The sequence below is a fragment of the Phacochoerus africanus genome, chromosome 9 (genome assembly GCF_016906955.1).
Source record: "Phacochoerus africanus isolate WHEZ1 chromosome 9, ROS_Pafr_v1, whole genome shotgun sequence".
NCBI classification, from domain to species: domain Eukaryota; kingdom Metazoa; phylum Chordata; class Mammalia; order Artiodactyla; family Suidae; genus Phacochoerus; species Phacochoerus africanus.
In genome coordinates this window covers 60,412,145-60,431,904 of record NC_062552.1, presented here as the reverse complement: position 1 = coordinate 60,431,904, position 19,760 = coordinate 60,412,145, and the positions used below count along the sequence as shown (strand labels likewise).

General features: G+C 49.6%; 2 protein-coding genes across 11 annotated transcripts in view; one reads left to right on the top strand and one right to left on the bottom strand.

Moving 5' to 3' along the window:
* Positions 1–2,601, top strand: part of CCDC33 (coiled-coil domain containing 33) — a 32,218-nt gene extending 29,617 nt beyond the window's left edge. For 7 of the 9 annotated variants that reach the window (XM_047795365.1, XM_047795362.1, XM_047795363.1 and 4 more), the window contains one exon: positions 1,468–2,601. In XM_047795365.1, the coding sequence (XP_047651321.1) occupies positions 1,468–1,743 (276 nt within the window). In that variant the 3' untranslated portion in view covers positions 1,744–2,601. The remainder of the gene's footprint in view (positions 1–1,467) is intronic. The other 2 variants (XM_047795364.1, XM_047795359.1) reach the window with 1 other exon arrangement.
* A 1,615-nt stretch (positions 2,602–4,216) lies between these two features.
* On the bottom strand, positions 4,217–19,316 carry LOC125135335 (cholesterol side-chain cleavage enzyme, mitochondrial). Of its 2 annotated transcripts, none has more exons than XM_047795355.1 (9): positions 18,103–19,316; positions 13,294–13,449; positions 11,452–11,651; positions 10,303–10,506; positions 9,367–9,524; positions 6,034–6,200; positions 5,682–5,760; positions 4,974–5,171; positions 4,217–4,599 (listed from the first exon to the last, which is right to left on the bottom strand). In XM_047795355.1, the coding sequence occupies exons 3-9, from the start codon at positions 11,600–11,602 to the stop codon at positions 4,468–4,470; spliced, it is 1,089 nt and encodes a 362-aa protein (XP_047651311.1). In that variant the 5' UTR covers positions 11,603–11,651; positions 13,294–13,449; positions 18,103–19,316; the 3' UTR covers positions 4,217–4,467. The 2 variants fall into 2 exon arrangements, with proteins under 2 accessions (XP_047651311.1, XP_047651310.1); XM_047795354.1 differs by lacking the exon at positions 18,103–19,316 and adding an exon at positions 16,651–17,022.
* Positions 19,317–19,760: the final 444 nt, after the last annotated feature.

The following is a 19,760-nucleotide window of genomic DNA, read 5'->3' as shown; positions in this document are numbered from 1 at the left end:
TGCAAGGGTTTGGTGCTCTGTTTGTGGAACAGGATTGGGGCTCAGTCTGTGTCCAACTTCGAGGTACAATGTGTGAGGTGGTTCTGGGCTCCATTTTTACAGGGTCAGGGTTCCATCTGGGTCCAGGGTCAGGGCTTCTGTAATTAAGAGGGTCGAGGCTCCACTGGTAAAGAGCATCAGGGCTTGGTTTTTACAAGGTTGGGGCTCCAGGTATGAGGAGGATTGAGGCTCTGGTTGTGATCGGGTTGGAACTCACTTTGTGAGTAGGATCCAGACTCCTTATTTAAGGAGGGTGGGGTTCAGCCTGTGTTCAAGGTCCAGACTTCATTGTGACCAGGGGTGGTTTATGTGTCAGGAAGGTCCAGGCTCCCTGTTTGAGGAGGGTCAGGCTCCATTTTTACAGGGTCGGGGCTCCACATGTTACCAGGGTGATATCTCATTGTTTGAGGTGGGTTGGGTCTCCCTTTGTGAGGAAAGCTGGGGGTCAGTGTGTGAGGGGGGTCAGGACTTCCTGTTTTAGAAGCAGCTAGATCCTGGCATGAGGATGGTTCAAGCTCAGTATTAAAGAGTGTCCATGCCCCATTTTTGGACCAGGGTTGGTGCTCAGTGTATAAAGAGGCTCGGTGCACCGTGTGTGACCAGGGTCGTTTTCCCTGTATGAGAGGTGTCTAGGCCCCATGTGTTAGGAGTGACTAGGGTCTGCCTCCGATAATGTTGGGGGCTTCATATGTGACCAGTGTCTGGGATTTGTGTGTAAAAAGGGTTGAGTTCTCTGTGTGAGGCAGGATGGGGTTCTGTGTCTGAGGAGGGTCTGGGCTTTTTCTGACTGGGTCTGGGCTCTCTGGTAGTATATTCGGGGCTCCAAGCATGAGGAGCGTTGGGCCTGTCTTTCAGGGTTGGGTCCTTGGATGTGAAGAGTGTCAGGGTTCTCTTTGTGATGAAGGTCTGGACTCTAGGGCTCAGTATATAAAGAAGGTGTTACCAGAGTTGGGGCTTCCTTTTGAGGAATATCAAGGCTGTGGGTGTTTTTTGATCAGGACTCTATGTGTGACCAGGGTCATGGTTCATTGTGTAAAGCAGTTCAGGGCACCATATGTGATTAGATTCAGGCTACATGTATGATCTGGGTAGTGTTCCCTGTGTGAGGAGGATCAGGATCAAGACTCAGTTTGTGAGGAGAGGTGGGGTCTGCATCTGAGGAGGATGGGAGTTCCCTGTATGAGGAGGGTCTTCTGGGCTAATTGTGACTAATACTGGGTCTCAGTATGTTAGTGGACTCAGAGATGTTGCATCAGTCTTAGTCTGTCACTTGGTCACTCTCCACCCACTCCTGTCACCCTTGAGGTCTCTTGGAAGGTAAAAGCATACATTGCCCAGAGTTTTGCTTTTTGTCCACAGAGCAGGCTAGGTTCTGGCTATCCCTGCTCTCAGGGGTGAGACCTGATCTCTCTCTCTTTGGGTCTGTAGTTAGAGGACTCAGCTCGACGCTGGGGACGAGAAAAGCAGGACTTGGCCACACGGCTGCAAGAGCAAGAATATGGCCTGAGGCACCCTTCCAACACCATCATCACGGACCTACCTGTGAGTGATCCCTCTGGAGGAGCTCCTTGGTGTTCGGGTGGTGCCGCTGGCAGTCACCCCACCCCCAAGTCACTGGGCCTTGAGAAAAACTGTGCAGGGGGTCTAGCTCTCTGGCTGGTAGTTAGAAGACCTGGACTCAACTTCTGCTTGGTTACCAGCTGAAGCCCTTGCCCCATCTCAATCCTTCATCTGTCTAAAGGAGTAGAGAACCAAGGTGTCAAGCCCACCTCCTCCCCTTTGGATGGTGATGAGAATCAAAGACGAGATGGCTGTGGTTGACAGATTGCCCACAAGGGCATTTCCTGAATGCTCTCACACTGGCTGTACTTTAGGATTTGCTCGGGGGCAGAGTAGCTGTGGTCCTCACCCCACTCCACTGTGCCTAAGAGTCTCCCATGAACGCAACCTTGGGCTACTGCAATGCTGCCAGGGATGGGAGCATGTTGCCAGAAACACTGCCAGCTTCCCAAGAACAAATAGGCTTGTTCACTACTGCCCCTCAAGCTCAGCCCTGGGCACCCAGTCCCCCAAAGCAAAACCCCTGATTGCTCCCACTCTTGAACCATCAGCACTCTGCTCATTTTCAGGCTCCTAGAAAGGCCTGGAAAGGATGGGAGAACTGAGGGGAACACAGGGCTACCTCTGCAAACTCACCCACTGAGCCCTGAAGACTCTGGGCTGTGACCTGGGTTTGGAAATCTTTGAGAAGTCACAACCCACTGGGCTTTGGAACCTCTGAAACATGGCTTTCCAGGCAAGATGCATTTTAATGGGTCTTCCCACTGGGAATACTCACTTCACTTTGCTTTGCCCACTGCAGAACCCTTCCGCCCTCTCCAAGGACAAAAGGCGACCCTCCAAGCTGGACCCCTTGATTCCCAGCTCAACAAGCTTTTGAAATCCCAGCATACTGACTGAGGACTAGCAGACTTGAGTCCTGGAGCAGGCCTTTCAGTGTGTGCTGAGGAGCCTCAGCCCTGCCCCCTAAAAATGACTTTATTAAATGCTGTCGGTCAGTGATCATTCACCTCTTTCCTGGAGCAGAGCAGCCTGGGGGGCCCAAGCTTCCTCATTCCAGATCCTACTCTGGACCTAGGTCTTCTGCTGAAGCCCTATAGCCTCCTGCCCCTCCCAGGAGCTGTCACCTTTGGAGAGCCAAAGGCTATAGTGGACCCAGGACTGGGGGAGAAGAGGCCTTCCAAAGCAGGAGCCAGGGAGACAAGTCCCATCTAGACCTCTGGAAGAACTGAGACCACCAGAGGCCAGCTGTGTTAGGAGATATGAGGGAGGCTGGGACTTGCTACCTGCCCCTAAACATCTATCATATATGAAATCCCTTCTTTCAAGTTTGGTTTATCTGTTCTTTGGGAAGGGAAAGACTTGAAGCCTGCCTGTGACAATCACTTATATGTTAGTACAGAACACCCGCATTCACCAGAGCTAGGTTGAGCTGGCAGTGCTATGTCTAAATGTGTCCAGGGACAGAAAAGCAGATGGGGCCAGAGGAAGAAGCCCTCCACTGAGAGTTAGGAGGCTTCTAGCTGCAGGCATGCTGTGTGACCTTGGATGACTCAAGCAACCTTTCTAGGCTTCAGTTTGCCTCATTTATCCCCAAAGATCTTAACTTCTGTAACAGTAAGGCCCTTTCTAGATCTTAACATTTCTGAGTCAAAGATGACTCACGCCCAGAGTAGGAAGGAGAGAGAAAAACAAGGAAGAAGATTGTGATGAGGAAAGGCAGAAAGGCTCCAAGAGTGGATTCAAAACCTGCGGATCTTGGTAGAAGAGGCCAAGCTGGCAGGACTGCTGTTTCAAACAGGACTAGCCCCCCCTGTCTGCCTGCAGGACTCAGACCTGGGTAGCCAATGGCCAGGAAGGATCAGGCACCTGGTCAAGTCAGGAGTCATGGAACTCAGAGAGAGTTAAGGGGGCTGAAATTGGGACCGTTGTCAGGCAGTCCAAATAATGCACCAAAGACTCTGCCCTAGTCCCCCTGCTTCACAGGCAGAGCTTGGACACGTGGGCGTGTCCCACCAAAATAGGAGGTTAAGCCCTGGGGAAGCCCAGAGAAGGGTCAGATGGCGTAGAAGAAGCATTCTAGCCTCTCATCCCCAGAGTAAGCCACCTCATGCCAGCCGCTCATCCTCAGCTCCTTTACCACATTGTCCTGGGACGTGCTCAAGACTCTGACTGGTCCTTGGCAGGAAATCTTCATGACCCCACTGGGAATACCCACCCAAGGGCTCAGCCAAGCAAAACCCAGCAAGTGCCTCACCCCTGATAGGTGGTCCTTCCATGGAAGCCAAGACTAGCCCATACCTCTCAGGCTGCCCTGTTTTCTCAACAGAGCTCTGCCAAGTTCTTTGTCCCTCTGCCTGCTGCTTCAGTAGCTCCTAGTGCAGTGCCAATAGCTCCCCACCTGCTCTGCCTCCCACCCTCAGCCCCAACAACAGGGAGGTTGACCCTGATGGCTCCTGGGTTGCTGTAGGTATGTGGGTCCCAGCAGAAATGGCTTTACATGTAGCTGCCTCAGGCTCCCCGTTCATGCTCAGATCTATTTGCTGACCTAGGTCAGGGAGCATCTCCACAAGAGTGATAGATATCTTAAGGGTTAGACGGAAATGAAAACACTTCACATAGTTCAGCTATTTATTGCCTTCATGGGAGTGGGTGAAGAAGTGGGGTGAAAGAAGGGGTGCCTCAGCTGAACTGGAGCAGCTGATTACTGAGCACCAACTTTATCTGATCAGAGCTGGCCAGAAAGGAGCAGGGGTAGGGACCGAGCACTGGTGGTACAGACACTTCCATGGGTCCCACCCCATCAGGCCATCCTCCCACACCCCTGCTAGCCTGGTTGGTAGGAAAGGGGTTGCCCACCCTCTTCGATCATGCCTGGGGTGGATCCTGATTGAAGGGCCGGAAAACAAGGAAGATGGGCTTGTCCGGCATCAGGATGAGGTTGAATATGGTGTCCACATCACTGAAGTGCTGCAATTCAACCTTGAAGTTCTCCAGAATCTGAAAAGGATGAGTGGTGGGCTTAGGGGAGAGGCAGGGAGGTCCTATCTCCCCCAGACCAGGCTCATTCACCTGGAAGCAGTGCCTGTTGAATGTGATTTGAGATGCTCCAAGGGGTCTACCTCCAGCTCCTACTGAACCCTGAGCAGAGCCTGAAAATGCCACTAGTGCTTTGTCCCCTTGGTTCAGACTTTCACTTAGGTGTCTACAAAACCTTATCCCACCCCACCCTCATCCCATCACCACTGCAGGGGACAGATGGCCAGGGAGCACCAATGGGCAGTGAGTGGATCTGCCTAAAGAGGAAGCAGCAGGGAATTGTTGGGGAGGGGAAACCAAGTAATGGGAGACAGATGTCCCTGGGATAGACTTACATGGATGAGGAAGAGAGTCATCTCGAGCTCAGCGATCCGCCGGCCCACACACTGCCGCACACCCCAGCCAAAGCCCAAGTTCCGGAAGTGGATGAGGTCCCTTTCTTTACCCAACCACCGGGTTGGGTCAAACTGGCCTGGATTTGAGAAGAAGGCGGGGTCTCGGCCCATGGCGTAGATGGCCACTTGTACCAATGTCTGCAGACAGAATGAACGGAGATCTGAGTAGGCCTCACCTCTTACAGACCAGAGCATTAGCCAGCATCCCCACCCCCCCAGTCCCCAGCCTGGCTCCCCAGCTGTGCAGCAAGGGACACTGCCCACTGTGTGATCTTGAACAAGGCCCCACACCTCCCTGAGCCTCACCCATGATATGGGCATGATCTGAAGACACACGGTCAGGGATGGCCCAAGGGATTGCCCTACCTCTTTTCTCAGCCCCAGAGGGCCCCCAGAGACCCAGGAAGCCCATGAGATCTCCCTCCTAACCCTGGGCTCCATCAGCATTCCAGAGACCATTGCCCACTGTGCCCACCACCTCCGCCCTTCGTTCAGACTTGGACTGCTGCTGCCAAAGGCCCCATCAGCCAGCTCCGGGAAGACAAACAGGACAGAAGCCCCCATCACCACCATCTATACACAACTACCATCTTCCTCTGGCCTCCTCTGTCTGATGGACAGAGCCTGCAGCCTTCCTGCTGCACCTACCTTGGCAGGAATCATGTAATCTCTAAGAACCAAGTCATTCACGAGGTATCTCTGCAGGGTCACGGAGATGGGATGGAGTCTGCCAGGGGAAGACATTCAGAAGCTGATGACCCAAGGCCTGAACAAAGCCCCCACACCCAGCATGGCATCTCAGCCCCAGCTACAGCACCCTAGGGGGACTTGGAGGCAGGACCCTTCTGCCATTCCCAGTTGTCTCCTCCAGACCTCTCACTTCCTGCTACCAGTCTCCCCCACCAGCCCATTCTTGTAGCCCTGTGCCCGGGCACCACCCTGACCCTTTGCAGGGATTTGAGGGGGTGGGGTGGGACAGGCACAGGTGGGGTGGGCTTGCCTCAGTGTCTCCTTAATGCTAGCTTTGAGGAGTGGGACCAATTGCAGCATCTTGCTTGTGTCTCCTTGGGCCTGGCGCCGGGCATTGAGGACCTCCTCCCGCAGCATCTCCTGCACATTCAGGCTACGTGCCATCTCATACAAGTGCCATTGCAGAGTCATGGATGTCTGGCAAGGAGTGTGGGGGTGCAGAAAACCAAGAGGGCCGGTCACTCCTGGGTCCATAGACCCATGCTAGATTTTCATGCTCAAAACCTCTCCCCGCCCTTGTTCCAGTATCCAGTAACCAGCATCCACAAAAGGCACAACACAATTCAGAAGGCAAATGTCCAAGAAGCCTTTCTTGCAGTCCAGGCAGGAATGTTTGAGGCAGCACTTGTCCCTGCCCTCTTCCCTCATGTCACCATAGCCCACCCAGCTCCCCCCAGCCAGTAGAGGGTCATCCACACAGCTAATGCCTTCTTCTAGAGGTCCTATGAGGCCAAGTCCTACTTGTGTAATGGTTGTACACCTGAATGACTTCCATTCCTCTTGAAATGCCTGTGAAATGACCAGCCCTCTCCTCAGTAGAACTCCCCACTAAACTTGGCATTTGCCTATAGCAGCATAGCATAAAGTGAGTTCAGAAATGCTGAAAGTGGAGTTCCCTTTGTGGCTCAGCGGTTAATGAATCCACCTAGGAACCATGAGGTTGCACGTTCGATCCATGGCCTTACTCAGTGGGTTAAGGATCTGGTGTTGCCACGAGCTGTGGTGTAGGTCGCAGATGTAGCTCAGATCTGGCAGTGTCTACAGCTCCGATTCGACCCGAGCCTGGGAAACTCCATATGCTGCAGGTGCTGCCCTAGAAAAAAGACAAAAAAAAAAAAAAATGCTGAAACTGTAGCAACCAGATCTGTTTTCTCTCAGTGTTGTAATTAGCACATGGTATTTACTGAGATTAACCAGCTAATCTTAATATTAGCTTAAGGTAGTGGCTATTAGCTTGCACTGAAAGTAAGAGGGACCCTTATAAAGCCTCACAGTCCAGATTCCTCAGTGGTGGGACCCCGGGCAGGAGCAGCCCTCCCTCCTAGGGTAAGGACACAAGTTGTTGGCACATTGTCTTATCAAGGATCATGTTTTGGTCCAAGAGATTTAGACATGCTCCTTCTTCTTCCCAGCAGAAGCAATTGTGAAAAAATGTTATCCAGTCACTTCCCAGCTTGAAATCCTTGCCTGGCTCCTGGGAGTCCCCAGATCAAGTCCAGAGGCTCTGGTCAGTCCCATGGGCCCCCTCAACACCAGCCGGTTACTCCCAGCTGACCACCAACTCTCTTCAGCATGCTCCTCATGCTCTAGTCACACTGAGCTACACACAGCTCCTAAAGCCAGAAATCTTCCTCATGCTGTTCCTTTTTCCTTCATTTCCCTTCTGCAACCCAGGAAGCAAGTGTGTACCCCTTCCTCAAGGCTCAGATCAAATGCATGTGTTTGTCTCACTGCCTCCAAGGCCTGACACAGAGCAGGTACTCAGGAGATACCTATTACAGTAGTCAACTAAGTCACTAACTGGGTGACCTTGACTACGTTCCTTAACCTCTCTGTGCCCCAGATTCCTCATCTGAAAAAGAGAGCTAACAGTTGATACCTCATAGTGCTATTTGTGAATACTAAATGAGTTAACATATGTGGAAAGCTTAGGACCCTGCCTGCCATATAGTACATGCTTAATAAATGTTATCTAAGAGTAACAGCTGCTTGGTGCAGGTGAGTGTTTTTTGGAGATCTCTCCCACAGGGCTGACAATGAACTTTTTTAAAAATATGCCCAAAGTCTCCACCTGCAGCCCAGGGACAGAAACTCCTCCATTAGGGCACAATGTAAATAGGATATCTAGGAAATCAAGTTATTCACCCAGGGGCTTTGACACATGCTTCTCCCCATTCCTAAAATGCTAGTCCTTCTCTCTCCTTATAGCAGCAAGAGGAAAGGCAAGTTGATTTTAGCTCTGTGGAGTGCCGTCCCTGTGCTGCAAGGCCATGTTAGGCTCCCCACTCTTCTTGGCATCCTCAATACCTGGTATATGCCTAGTCACCCTGTCCTATAACATAGTGTAATAGTGGCCATGCTGCCTCCTTGTCATGGGCTGAATTGTGCCACCAAATTCTTATGTTGAAGTCCTAACCCCCAGTACCTCACAATGTGACCATATTTGGGGATAGGGCCTTTTAAAAGGTAATTAAGGTAAAATGAGGTCATATGGTTGGGCCCTAATGAACTAGGACCAGTGTCTGTATAAGAAGAGAAGGAAGATGGAAAGAAGAGGAAGACATAGGAAGAAGTCAGCCATCAACAATCGAAGCAGAGAGGCCTCCAAAGAAAACAACCCTCCTGTTACTTTGATCCAAAACTATGAGATGATACATATCTGTGGTTTAAGCCACCCACACTGTGGTACTTTGTCATGGCATCCCTAGCAAACTAACAGACTCTTCCTTTCTGAGCCCGTTTGGAAAATTTGGGGTCTGTTATATCCATCTTTCTAGTCTCAGTGCCTGAATCATAGCTAATAATCAAGAAACACTCAAGAATTAACCCTCACCATCACATTAGCATGAAAAAGTTTAAGGCTTTAGAAAAAAAGATGGCACACTGGACAGAGAAGTCTTAACATTCAAGAACACAAGTTTCTGGGGTATTGTTCTGCCTGTGGAAAGGGTCTCAGGAAGACACTAAAGATGCTGCCTTCAGGCATCAGGGGCGTGGGGTGGGGGAGTAGGGGGGGCACTGAGGTCTGGAAGGGGGAGGATAGAAGGCAACAAAAAAGACTTGGAGGTGCACTCCATCGTGGCTCAGTTGACTTAAGAACCCTGCTAGATGTGACTCAGATCCCACATTGCTGTAGCTGTGGTGTAGGCTGGCAGCTGCAGCTCCGATTCGACCCCTAGCCTGGGAACTTCCATATGCCCAGGGTGCAGCCCTAAAAAGGAAAAAAATAAAAAGGAGAAAGACACTTAGAGGGTGGAGCCCAGGGCAAATTCTACTGGCTCCCAGCTTTTCTGAGGATCCGCCTTCCTTCCTGACTCTGCGGGAGCTGTGTCACCCACCTGTGCCTAGTCACTCCCTCCTCACAGGCAAAGGAAAAATGATGGATCAACCTCAAGGCAAGCTCCATATGGATGGCTGACTTGGTTGGCCTCACTCTCCTAGGAGAGTAGCATCTAGAAAACGGAGTCAGGAGAGGGAGATTGACACCCACAGGGACAGAGTTTCAGACAACAAGGCAGGCTGGTGGGAAAGGGCACAGAAAGGGGCAGGATGTGCCCCTATGGCCACTGCACTGTGTCCTTACCGTGTCTACACCCCCTGCCAGCATCTCGGTAACATTGGCCTTAACATCTTCTGAGAGCAGCTTGTCATTTCCCAGGAGGCGGTAGAGGATGCCTGGGTAATTGTTAAATTCTCTTTTCCGTCTCAGGTCCCAGTAGAAGTTCTGGGTGTATTTTTCAGCTGTGGGACAGGAAGAAAGAAAACAGAGCGAGACTGTCTTCAGAGGGGAGGGAAGGAGCACTGGTGGGAGCTGGTACAAGGGCTTGGGGATTCTGAGCCCTGCTCGTTCTAGGCTGCCGTTTTTCTGAGCAGCAGTCTGCTAAATCCTTCATATCTGTTTTTTATTGACCACAGCTCTTTGGGATAAGTGCTATCATCCCCATTTTACACATAAGGGATCAGAAGCCCATCTAAGGTGATGACTTGCCCAAGGTAACGTAGGTGGGGGATGGGGGCAGCAAGGGTGGGATTTGACTCTGGGCCTGGTGTCATCATCACACCCCAGTCAGCCTTCTCCACCCTACTTTACCAATCTCTCTCACCCAAGTCCTGCTCTGTCACCAAGCACAGAAACACTAGTCCTTGACCCATGTTGGGAATCATGGGCTTCTTGGAAGAATATGATGGGCATCTTTAATTTCCTTTCTCCAGAAAAATCTAATCATCCTCAATAGCTAGCATGCAGCCTACCATTTTCAGGGGTTCCAGGGCCTTCCCGATGCCCATCCCTTCCCACCAGAGGGTGGGTTTTCTACATGGCAAGTCAGTGCTCATTGACATAACTTGGGACAAAGAGGCAGGCCAAGGTCTGGGGCCTCCAGCTGGCTTTGTCTCTCCCTCTCTCTCTCTCCCCACTCCTCATCATCCCCACCAACCCAAGCCTGCCTGGACTTCCCATCTCTGAGGTAGGCAAGGCTCTCCTGGCCCCAACATTTGGCTGCCAGGGTATGGCCCTTACCTTTATTGAAAATAATGTCCCATGCAGCTACATGGTCCCTCCAGGTCTTGGTCCTGAACAGACGGAACAGGTCAGGGGGGAGATTGAGCATGGGGACACTAGTGTGGAACATCTGGTAGACGGCATCAATGAACTTCTGGGCCTCAGGGTCCACTATCTCCTCCAGCATCCCCAGGCGCTCTCCAAATATGACATTGGTGATGGCTGCAGGGGAGGCAAGGTTGAGGAACTTCTTCCAACCTGACCATCTGAGAGTCTCAGCTCCCAGGAAACCATCCCCCTTAGCGCATAGGAACCCCTGCACCCAACCTCAGCCTCTTTCAGTAAAGTTAAAATTCCAGCCAAAGGGCTGAAAATGCAGGGCTAAGGAAAACTCCCTTTCTGGCAGCCAGTCGGGTCCTTCAGAGGGTCACATGGCAGGTCCTAAAAAGGGTTCACTTGAATGGGAAGCAGATCTTTTAGCAGAGCTGGGGAAGGGTTTAGCCAAGATGAAACTGCTCTGTCCTCCTTCCACCAGCACCTCCAGCAGCCTCTCAGCTTTCCTCTTAGGGAAAGAGATCTCCCATCTATAACTGACCAAGTAGGTCATCTGAAATAGGTCAGATGGGTGCCTAGGAGACACCAATCCCCAGTAATTGGCCATCCAGGGTCCACGCTGGCTGGACATAAGAAGTCAGAACAATCCCAAGGTTTTCCTACCTCTTGGGTCAGGAATTTAGATGCTGACTTCATGCCAAACTCGGGGTACCCAAATCTGCAGTGACTATATGATATCCATCAAGCCACAGGGCCTTTGCATGTACTATTCTCTCTGCCTATACTGTCTGTCCTCCTTACTTCTTTGGGATAACTCCTGTACATCCTCCAATACCCAGTTTAGATTAACCACCCAACCTTCCCCTCCCCTTCCAGACCTCAAGGGTATCTGTCCCAGGAGAGAGAGATGTAAAGAATGAAAGGCCGAGCCAAGCTCTGGCTTTTGGAGGAAAGTGGCAATAGGGACCTACATTTTGGAGACCCTTGCCCTCTTAGCATGAATCAGATGAGAGCATGCAGCTCCCCCTGGACAAGGGTTTGTGCTGGGGTTTGAGATGGGGTGCTGGGTTCTCCCACCCCCAGGATGGTAACCAGGTAGGTGAAGCCCCTTACACTCAAAGGCGAAGCGAAACAGGTCTTCCCTGATGTCCCCTGAGAACTTTCCAGAACCCTGCTGCTTGATGCGCCTGTGCAGGACGCCGACGAAGTCCTGAGACACTGTGTCCAGTAGGGGGATGAAGTTCTTTATGGCCTCTGGAGCCATTACCTCCGTGTTCAGGACCAACCGGTCTTTCTTCCAGGCTCCTGACTTCCTAAGAAAACATGGGCCCTCGGGCCCTCATGGTCACAACCCCCAGGCCTGGCAAACACAGAGGGGGCTGACCCGGCTCTCCCAGGAGGTTGAGCCACAGCTCAAGGTCCAGCACTCGCATCCATGTTGACCCTTGCCTTCACCTCCTCTCAGCTTCTGCCTGGCCTGGGCTGGGGCTGGGGTGGGGTGGGGGGGAGTGGGAGCGGTGAGGGTGGGGGGAGGGGGAGGGTGGAGGTGACAGGAAAAAGGAGCTGAAGGAGAACAAAACCCCGACCCCCTCCACTCCCTCTGCTACTGCTGCTTCAAGCCAGGAACTCTTATTTCTAGAGCCTTTAAGTAACTTTCAAGCCCTCTAGTCTTTGCCTCTGCTATAGGCCTGCCCTCCCCAGTGCTTCCCCTTCCTCCTGGCCAGTCTCACCTCCTACCATTCAAGGGCCCCTTCATATCACCTTTTCTAACCCCTGCACAAATGCAATTGACCAACCCCTCCTCCTCTGCACCCCTAACATGCCCCATTACATTAGTGAGGAATCTTAGGGGCTCAGAATGAGATTAATGCCCATTCGTAGTCTCACCTTATGGCCCATTCTTGAAAATAGATCTGTGCAAAGCCCTCTTTGTCATTTTGGGGCTTTGTTTATTTTCAAGGATGTTATTATAAACTCACCACCCGACATGAAAACTAGGGTAATTTTATGGTGACTTACGGGTGCCTACCTGGTCCTCCCACGTCCTGCCTCCCCAGCTAAGGAGCCACCAACCTGACTCCCTTGTTTGTTTTTGTATATAATTTTATCTGATCGGTATATATTTCTAAAACATACTTTTAAAATAAAAGTATAGTTTTCAACTTCTTACAAAAGTCCCATGATTTGCTTCTTTTCCCCTCAGCTTTGTATTTCTATCGTCTGTGTTGTTGTGAGTCACTGAGTCTGTTCTTTTTGACTGGAGTCTGCCACTGTTCACTCATTCCCACTCCTGTTGGGTGTTTCCTGGTTTTTGCTATTATGAACAACAGGGTTGCAAACATTCTAGTACACGTCCCCCTCAGGGGCCAGGGATACTCTTAGGAGTATATCCCTGAGAGCAGAACGGTTGCATTATACGTATGAGGATATTCAACTACAGGAAGTAATGTCTCACCATTTTCCAAAGTGATGCCTCACTTTTCAGCCTCACTGGAGCTATGAGCATTCTTGTTTTTCCATATCCTCACCATCACCTGCTCTGGTCACATTTTAAATTTTTGATGTGCAATTTGGTGGGAAACGCCATCTGTTACATTTAAATACACTGATTTATTTGTGTTTCTCACTGCTCCTTTAGATTATAAGGGACTCGCAGTGACTGGGCCCTGTCCTGCTTATCACCCAGAGCCTAGCCCAAGGACACTCAGTAAAATGGGACTTAGTGAATGAACCAATAAATGAGAACTTTTCAAGGTTAATTACTCATTAAGATCTTCTGCCTGACCATGTCCCCGAAGGTTGGCAGGGCATTTCATCATGCCCATAATTTGTTTTAGGGAGGCAGGAAGATGACAGGGATTTGTCTAGAGGCTGTAGCCCCTCACCCCAGCCTGTGCCCTCGCTGCAGCTGCCCCTCATCTCCCTCCAGCCCCAGTGAGGTGGCCCAGGACTCACTTCAGCAGGACCCCAACAGGCTTCTGGTAATGCTGGTGATAGGCAACCCAGGGCGGGATGTTGTATCGTTCTGGGTTGGGTCCCTCGAACTTAAAGAGAAGGGCCACATCTTCAGGGTCGATGATATAAACGGATTCCAAGTTGCCGAGCTTCTCCCTGAGGTGGCAAAGAAGGGACACTGCAATGTAAGGATTTGAGAAGAGCCAAGCAGAACCTGGGCCATCAGGACACGGGATTCTGCTTGTCTGTAACCCCCTATGGCTGACTGCACAGAGAAGACAGGCCCAGGAATGGATCCTGCCCCACAGCCTCCTGACTGTGTGACCTGAGTCTCTTATCCCCTCTGAGTCTCAGTTTCCTCTTATAAAATGAGGATAAATACAGTGCCTGTCTCACAGGATTGCTGAGGGATAAGTTGATATGAAACCTATGGGTGTGACTCCTGTTAGACATTCTGTAAGTGACAGCCTTGTGCTCATCTTATCATCACAGTGGCTCCTGCCTACCTCAGCAGGTCCCCAGCATGTCCTCAGGCCATCCCCACCTTCATTGGACCATCCAGTCCTCCATGCTCATTCTTCCTGTGTGTCCACATTCTCAGCACCCTCCACACTCTCACATGCAGAGCTCAGAAACAGGCACCTTGGAGTGACCCTGTACTGGAGTGACTCCATGTTGCTTGCTGGGCAGGCCATACACCAAGCCAGGCAATCCCTTCTAGGCACTAGGACTGAAACTCTGGGAGGGCCTGTCCTGCCTCCAAGAATCAGATGCCCAACAAATTACCTTGTCACTATCAAAACTGTGGTAAAACATCAGGTTCCAGGTATAAATATACCTCATAAGCACTTTGCAGATAGTATTAAAATACAACTGTTGTGAAACAGAAAATTCTACTTTTGACTCACATCTGCCTTTTGCATAAGAAAGTTAATTTAAGATACACTTTAGGGTAACAATTCCATAAAAACAAGAAAGTACAAGGCAATACTCCCTCCCTCTCTTTCTCTCCCTGCCCTCCCCTCTCTTCCTCCCTCTACCTCCAGAGAGAAGAGGGAGGGGAAGAGGGCAGGTGAGGAAGGAGTAGGGGGAGAGAACTCTTTGAACCACTGACCCTTAAAACCTGGGCCTACCTTCCCCATGTTTTCTTGGCTGGCTGTGGCCCCCAGAAAATCCCCTCTGTTTTTCCAGCTGCCACACATCCTTAAACCACTGGCTCCATAATATAAATAAATAAATAAATAAACAAACAAACAAACTAAGCAAAGTCCTTGAACTGCTATTATCAATGCCACCTCTGGGAATCTAGCCCAAGGCAGCAATCTGACATTGGACAAAGATGCCTGATGGATGAGAATGTTCATAGCAAAAAAAAAAAAAAAAAAAAGGATAAGGATGTCTAACAGCGAAAAAAACAAAACAAAACAACACCAAGAAAAAAAAAAAAACTAGAGTTGGCTAAATAGCTCACTAAAGAATTAGCTAAAAAAAATATGCATTATCCATACTATGGGCTACTATACTTCCTTTTTTTTTAAGAGTATAGTGATTAGCAATGTATGCCGCCATTTAAAATTATATTAAAGAGGAGTTCCCTCGTGGCACAGCAAGTTAAGGATCTGACATTGTCACTGCAGTGCCGTGGATCACTGCTATGGAGTGGGTTTGATCCCTTGCCCAGGAAATTTGCCATGCCCTGGGCACAGCCAAAAACAAAAAGAAAAACAAAGCAACAATAAATAAAATGCTAACTTTTAATAAATAAATAAATAAAAATAAAATTACATTAAAGAGAGAAAAGAGAAAAAGTCGTCAATACATTGTTATAGGACAGCAACAAACAGCATATAAATATATTCACATTCTGAATGGTACACAAATATCAAAACTGAAATTTTATCTGATTTCAATTTTTCTAAATTATTCTATAAAGAACAGGAATAATCTTGTATTAAGGGAAAAAAAATCTACTAAACTTGTATTTTAAATTCCTCATGTTTATTTAGGAGTTTATCATTTCAAGGCTATAGTTAGAACAGTGACCCACTGAACTGGAAGTCAGATGATCAAGGTTCCAGACCTGGTTTTGCCCTGATGAAGTGTGTGACCTTGGCAATACCCTTTTCCTCTCGGGGCCTCAGTTTTCCCATCTATACGCTGGGATAACAACACCAACTTTTGCAAGGCTCAGATGAAAATGACTCAGAAAACAGAGAGGGGCTTTATAAAATAAGCAGCTCCTACTAGGAATAGGAGCAGAGGAGGAGAAAGAAGGAGGAAACAGGGAGTAACATGGGATCTCAGAGAAGTAAGCTTGAGGATAGCGACAATGACAGGCCTAGCAGAGAAAGAGAGACAAGGAAGAGAGGTTCAGGAGCAAACTTGGGGGCCGGGAGATGGGGTGTGGGGGAGGGGTGCTCCCTGCCTCCAACTAGCTGTTTAAAAAACAGGCATTTAAGACTTCCAAAGGGATTGTGGGAGAGGGAGGAAGTGACCCAGACCAGTGAGCAGCTGGTCCACTACCCACAAAAGCCTCTCCCTCCACGCCACCTATCTAGCCAGCTGACATGTCCTGTGATGCCCTTTCCCCATCTTGACCCTTTTACTTAACATTAAATGTACTGTCTTTCCCAGTGTCCCTTCCCTGCCCTCAACCACCACCCTCACCACCTCCCATCCCCCTCGCCTATGCTCTCAGAAAAGAACCCAGGGGTGGCTTGAAGCCCACCCACCTTAGAAACTGCTAAACCCAAACCAATGAGGCCTCTCACCAGGGGCAACCCCCACACCCCACCCCTACCCTAGGATAAGAAATTGGGGTGCTCAAAGGCCAAAAGACCCAAGGCCCTTTCTCCCGGCAGGAAGCCAGGCAGATGCCTGGGAAGTAGGGGCTCCAGCCAGGCTAGTGGAAGGGACAAAATCAACTGCTCCAGAGCTGCACAGGGCCAAGGGGTGAGACCAGCACCAGAGGAGGACAGGGATCTAGCTGAGTGATTAGGGCAAGAATCCTAACCTCTCTGAACTTCGTTCATCTCTAATAATTGGGGTGATAAACTTACCCTGCGAAGTGTCCTGCAGATCGTGGCTGCAGGGAGGCAGTTGCCAGGGCTTATTCTCTTAGCCTTCCCACCCCCCTGAAGTCTCAGAGGGTGTAGGGCCCAGGGAGGGTTGAGGGCTCAGGGCTGAGAATGGAACCCACTCTCTGGGAAGCCTCATCCCTGCTCCTGCCACCCCCAAGCAGGACAAAATAAAGCCAGAGGTGAACGAGAGCCTGGAGTGGGAGAGCAGACCAGAGAGGGAAAGAGGAGCAGAGCACAGTGCCCTGGCTCGCCAGCCCCCACCTTCTGCAGGGCTTACCTGTAAATGGGACCATACTTCTGGAAGTTCTGGACGTGGTGATAGTGGATTTTCTGTGTGCCCTTCTCCTTCCAGAAACGGTACAGGTTAATCCAGCCATTGTCACCAGGAGAGGGGATCTCACTGAAGGGGCGAGGGGTTTTAGTGGAGATGCATGCTCCCTCTCCAGTGCCCACCCTGGGATGCCCTGGGCACTCCCGAGGGGCACTCAGGAAGGGCTGGCAGCCTTTGACCAGGACTGAGCGGAGGGCAAGCCCCCTGGCCAGCATGCTGCCCCTACCACTGCTACTCTCCCTGCTCCCACTGCAGCAGGGCCTGATGAGTTGAGTCTGGCCTCGGGCGCCTGGGGCCCAGCTTATAACCACCAGCTCAAGGTTAAGCGAGAAGCTGACTAAGCGATCAGACTCACTCCTCCTCCTCCTGCATGCAGGCTCTGACCCATACAGCCCCTCCCAGACTCAGGATACTGTAAAGAAAAGAATGTTGCCCACCATTCCAGTTCTACAGAGATCAAGCCAATTGCCACTGCAGTTGCCCACTGGAGGGGAACCCATCAGTGCACCCGAGGGGACTTTAGGATGGAGAAAAACAGGAAGCATTTGGATTATACTGACCCCAGGATATTAAGATGCATATCTAAGGAAAAAGTTCAATGACCCCAGATTCTTGAGTCTTTCCACACATAGAAAGGCACTAAGGTCATTATCTTGACATGTCTATTGTTTGTTATTAGCAGTTGTCTTTTTATGTTTGACTACATTTATTTTCCCAACAAAAAAGTTCTTATAAATCCTGGCTTCTCCCATACTTCTTTGGAGCAGGTCTGCAGAGCTATCTGAGAGTTGTCTCCTACGCCATAGAATCCTGTAGACTATTTTGCCACCCCAAAATATCTCTTTGGAGTACCAATTATTTGAAGATGGAAACAGACAAAAGACCCAGGAGGAAACTTTTGACCTCCTCCCTAACTGCCTGAAGAGGGTAGATAGATAGAGGGCTTGGTTCAGCAATCACCAGAAGTATCTGCAAAGAATAGGGGCTAAGTGCAGTGGGGACATCCCTAGAGATCAGAGACCACCTGTCTCTGCATGGCCCAGCATGAATTTCTTTTTTTCTTTTTTCCTTTTTTTTTTGTCTTTTTGCATTTTCTGGGGCCACTCCCACAGCATATGGAGGTTCCCAGGCTAGGGGTCTAATCAGAGCTATAGCTGCTGGCCTACGCCAGAGCCACAGCAACATGGGATCTGAGCCACGTCTGCGACCTACACCACAGCTCACGGCAACACCAGATCCTTAACCCACTGAGCAAGGTCAGGGATCGAACCCATAACCTCATGGTTCCTAGTCAGATTCGTTAATCACTGAGCCACGATGAGAACTCCCCAGCAAGCATTTCTTTACCGCACATCCACTTTTCCATCTCCACGCCCCTTCAAAGTCCTCAACCCTTACCTCCAACATCTTCCTTTGTCTTCAGCTGAAGATAGTATTTAAGGTGAAGGTTTCAGCCATTTTGGCAAGTTTCTCAGTTTTTCTGGGTCTTTCCCATATATGCATGTTATCAAAGTTTGTTTTACTTTCTCCTGTCAATTTGTCTCATGTCAGTTTCATTCTTAGTCCAGCGAGAAGACCCTGGATGGGTAGAGGAAAATGTCTTCTTCCCCAACAGCTGGCAATGAGGGTGGGATGCAGATTTCCTGGCTGGGCATTACTCACTCCAAAGCTGCTATAGGTAAGAGATCCTGGGATAACTGACAAGACTCCGGCATGTAAGAATTCTTACTCTGCCAGTTTCCTGGACCTTCTGCCTGCAGGGTCTGTTAGAAACAAGAACAGCAAATTTCTCTTTCCTAAAATTAGATTAGCTAGAGAACATATTTGTAGGGCTAGCTCCTTGAACTTGGTGACTCTTGGTTGAAACATGGCAAAGTACCCTTGGTTTGTTGATCCTTTTCCTCCCAAGGATGGTCACTCTTTTTCTTTCTCTCTCTTTTTTGTGTCCTTTGTCATAAGGAGGAAACCATTCATCTGATCAGGTTTTCCTTTAATTTTGTTCTGTTTGAGAGTTTGGCTTGTAAACCGGTGAGAATATTCTGTCCAGTCTCTGCCATCTGGAAGATACACATACCAGTGTGCATTTGGCAGCTAGTTGAATTGACTGGGATTCCAAATAGTTTCTTGTCCAGCCATGCCAGCTCTCGGGAGTTTGTCTTAAGGAGTCCAAGTTCAGAGGGGGCCATTGTCATCTCAACCCTCATTGCTTTATTAGTGATGCAACAAAGGTCTTTACTTTCTGAGACTATTTTTGAGAGTAAACTTTCTGGATCTGAAAGGGCTGAATCCTTTGCACTCTCTTGTGGGGACGCCTCTTGCATCTTATTTGCGTGAGTCACTATTAAAATCCTACTTGTCAATGGCTGGATAATGGATTCCTTTAAGTTGGCAGAAACTTCTAAACTGATAAAATATTTTAGAGAGCTGTCATTAGAAGGAGCTTGTTTTATTGGAACCTATGTAAAGAACAAATTAAAGGGTGGATACAAAGAAATGTAACAGTTAACCTTAAGAACTCCCTACCAAGACAAAAAAAGAAAACAGTTTGGGAAGGCTTATGGAGTTTAGTATCATAGCTTCCCCTCACTGGGAACAAGGTAGAAATTTTTAAAGGGTTATTTAAAAGTAAGGTAATTAGGAGTTCCCGTCGTGGCGCAGTGGTTAACGAATCCGACTAGGAACCATGAGGTTTCGGGTTCAGTCCCTGCCCTTGCTCAGTGGGTTAACGATCCGGCGTTGCCGTGAGCTGTGGTGTAGGTTGCAGACGCGGCTCGGATCCCACGTTGCTGTGGCTCTGGCGTAGGCCGGCGGCTACAGCTCCGATTCGACCCCTAGCCTGGGAACCTCCCTCCATATGCCGCGGGAGCGGCCCAAGAAATAGCAACAACAACAACAACAACAACAAAAAAGACAAAAAAAAAATAAGGTAATTAAAACAGATATAGAAGATAGGTAGAAAGTAGAAAGGTAGAATAAAGAGAAATCAGAAAAGGTAATGGAAATCTTTAGATGGTTATTAAGAAATGGAATGAATAAAATAGACATTGATTGGATTG

Coding starts and splice junctions, on each gene's coding strand:
- LOC125135335 (XM_047795354.1), bottom strand. CDS start 16,919: ATGCTGGCCAGGGGGCTTGCCCTCCGCTCAGTCCTGGTCAAAGGCTGC. Junction 10,507..11,451: donor GTTTCGCTTCGCCTTTGAGT/GTAAGGGGCTTC, acceptor CCTCCCCTGCAG/CCATCACCAATGTCATATTT. Junction 4,600..4,973: donor TGACTCTCTTCCTCATCCAT/GTAAGTCTATCC, acceptor CATCCTTTTCAG/ATTCTGGAGAACTTCAAGGT.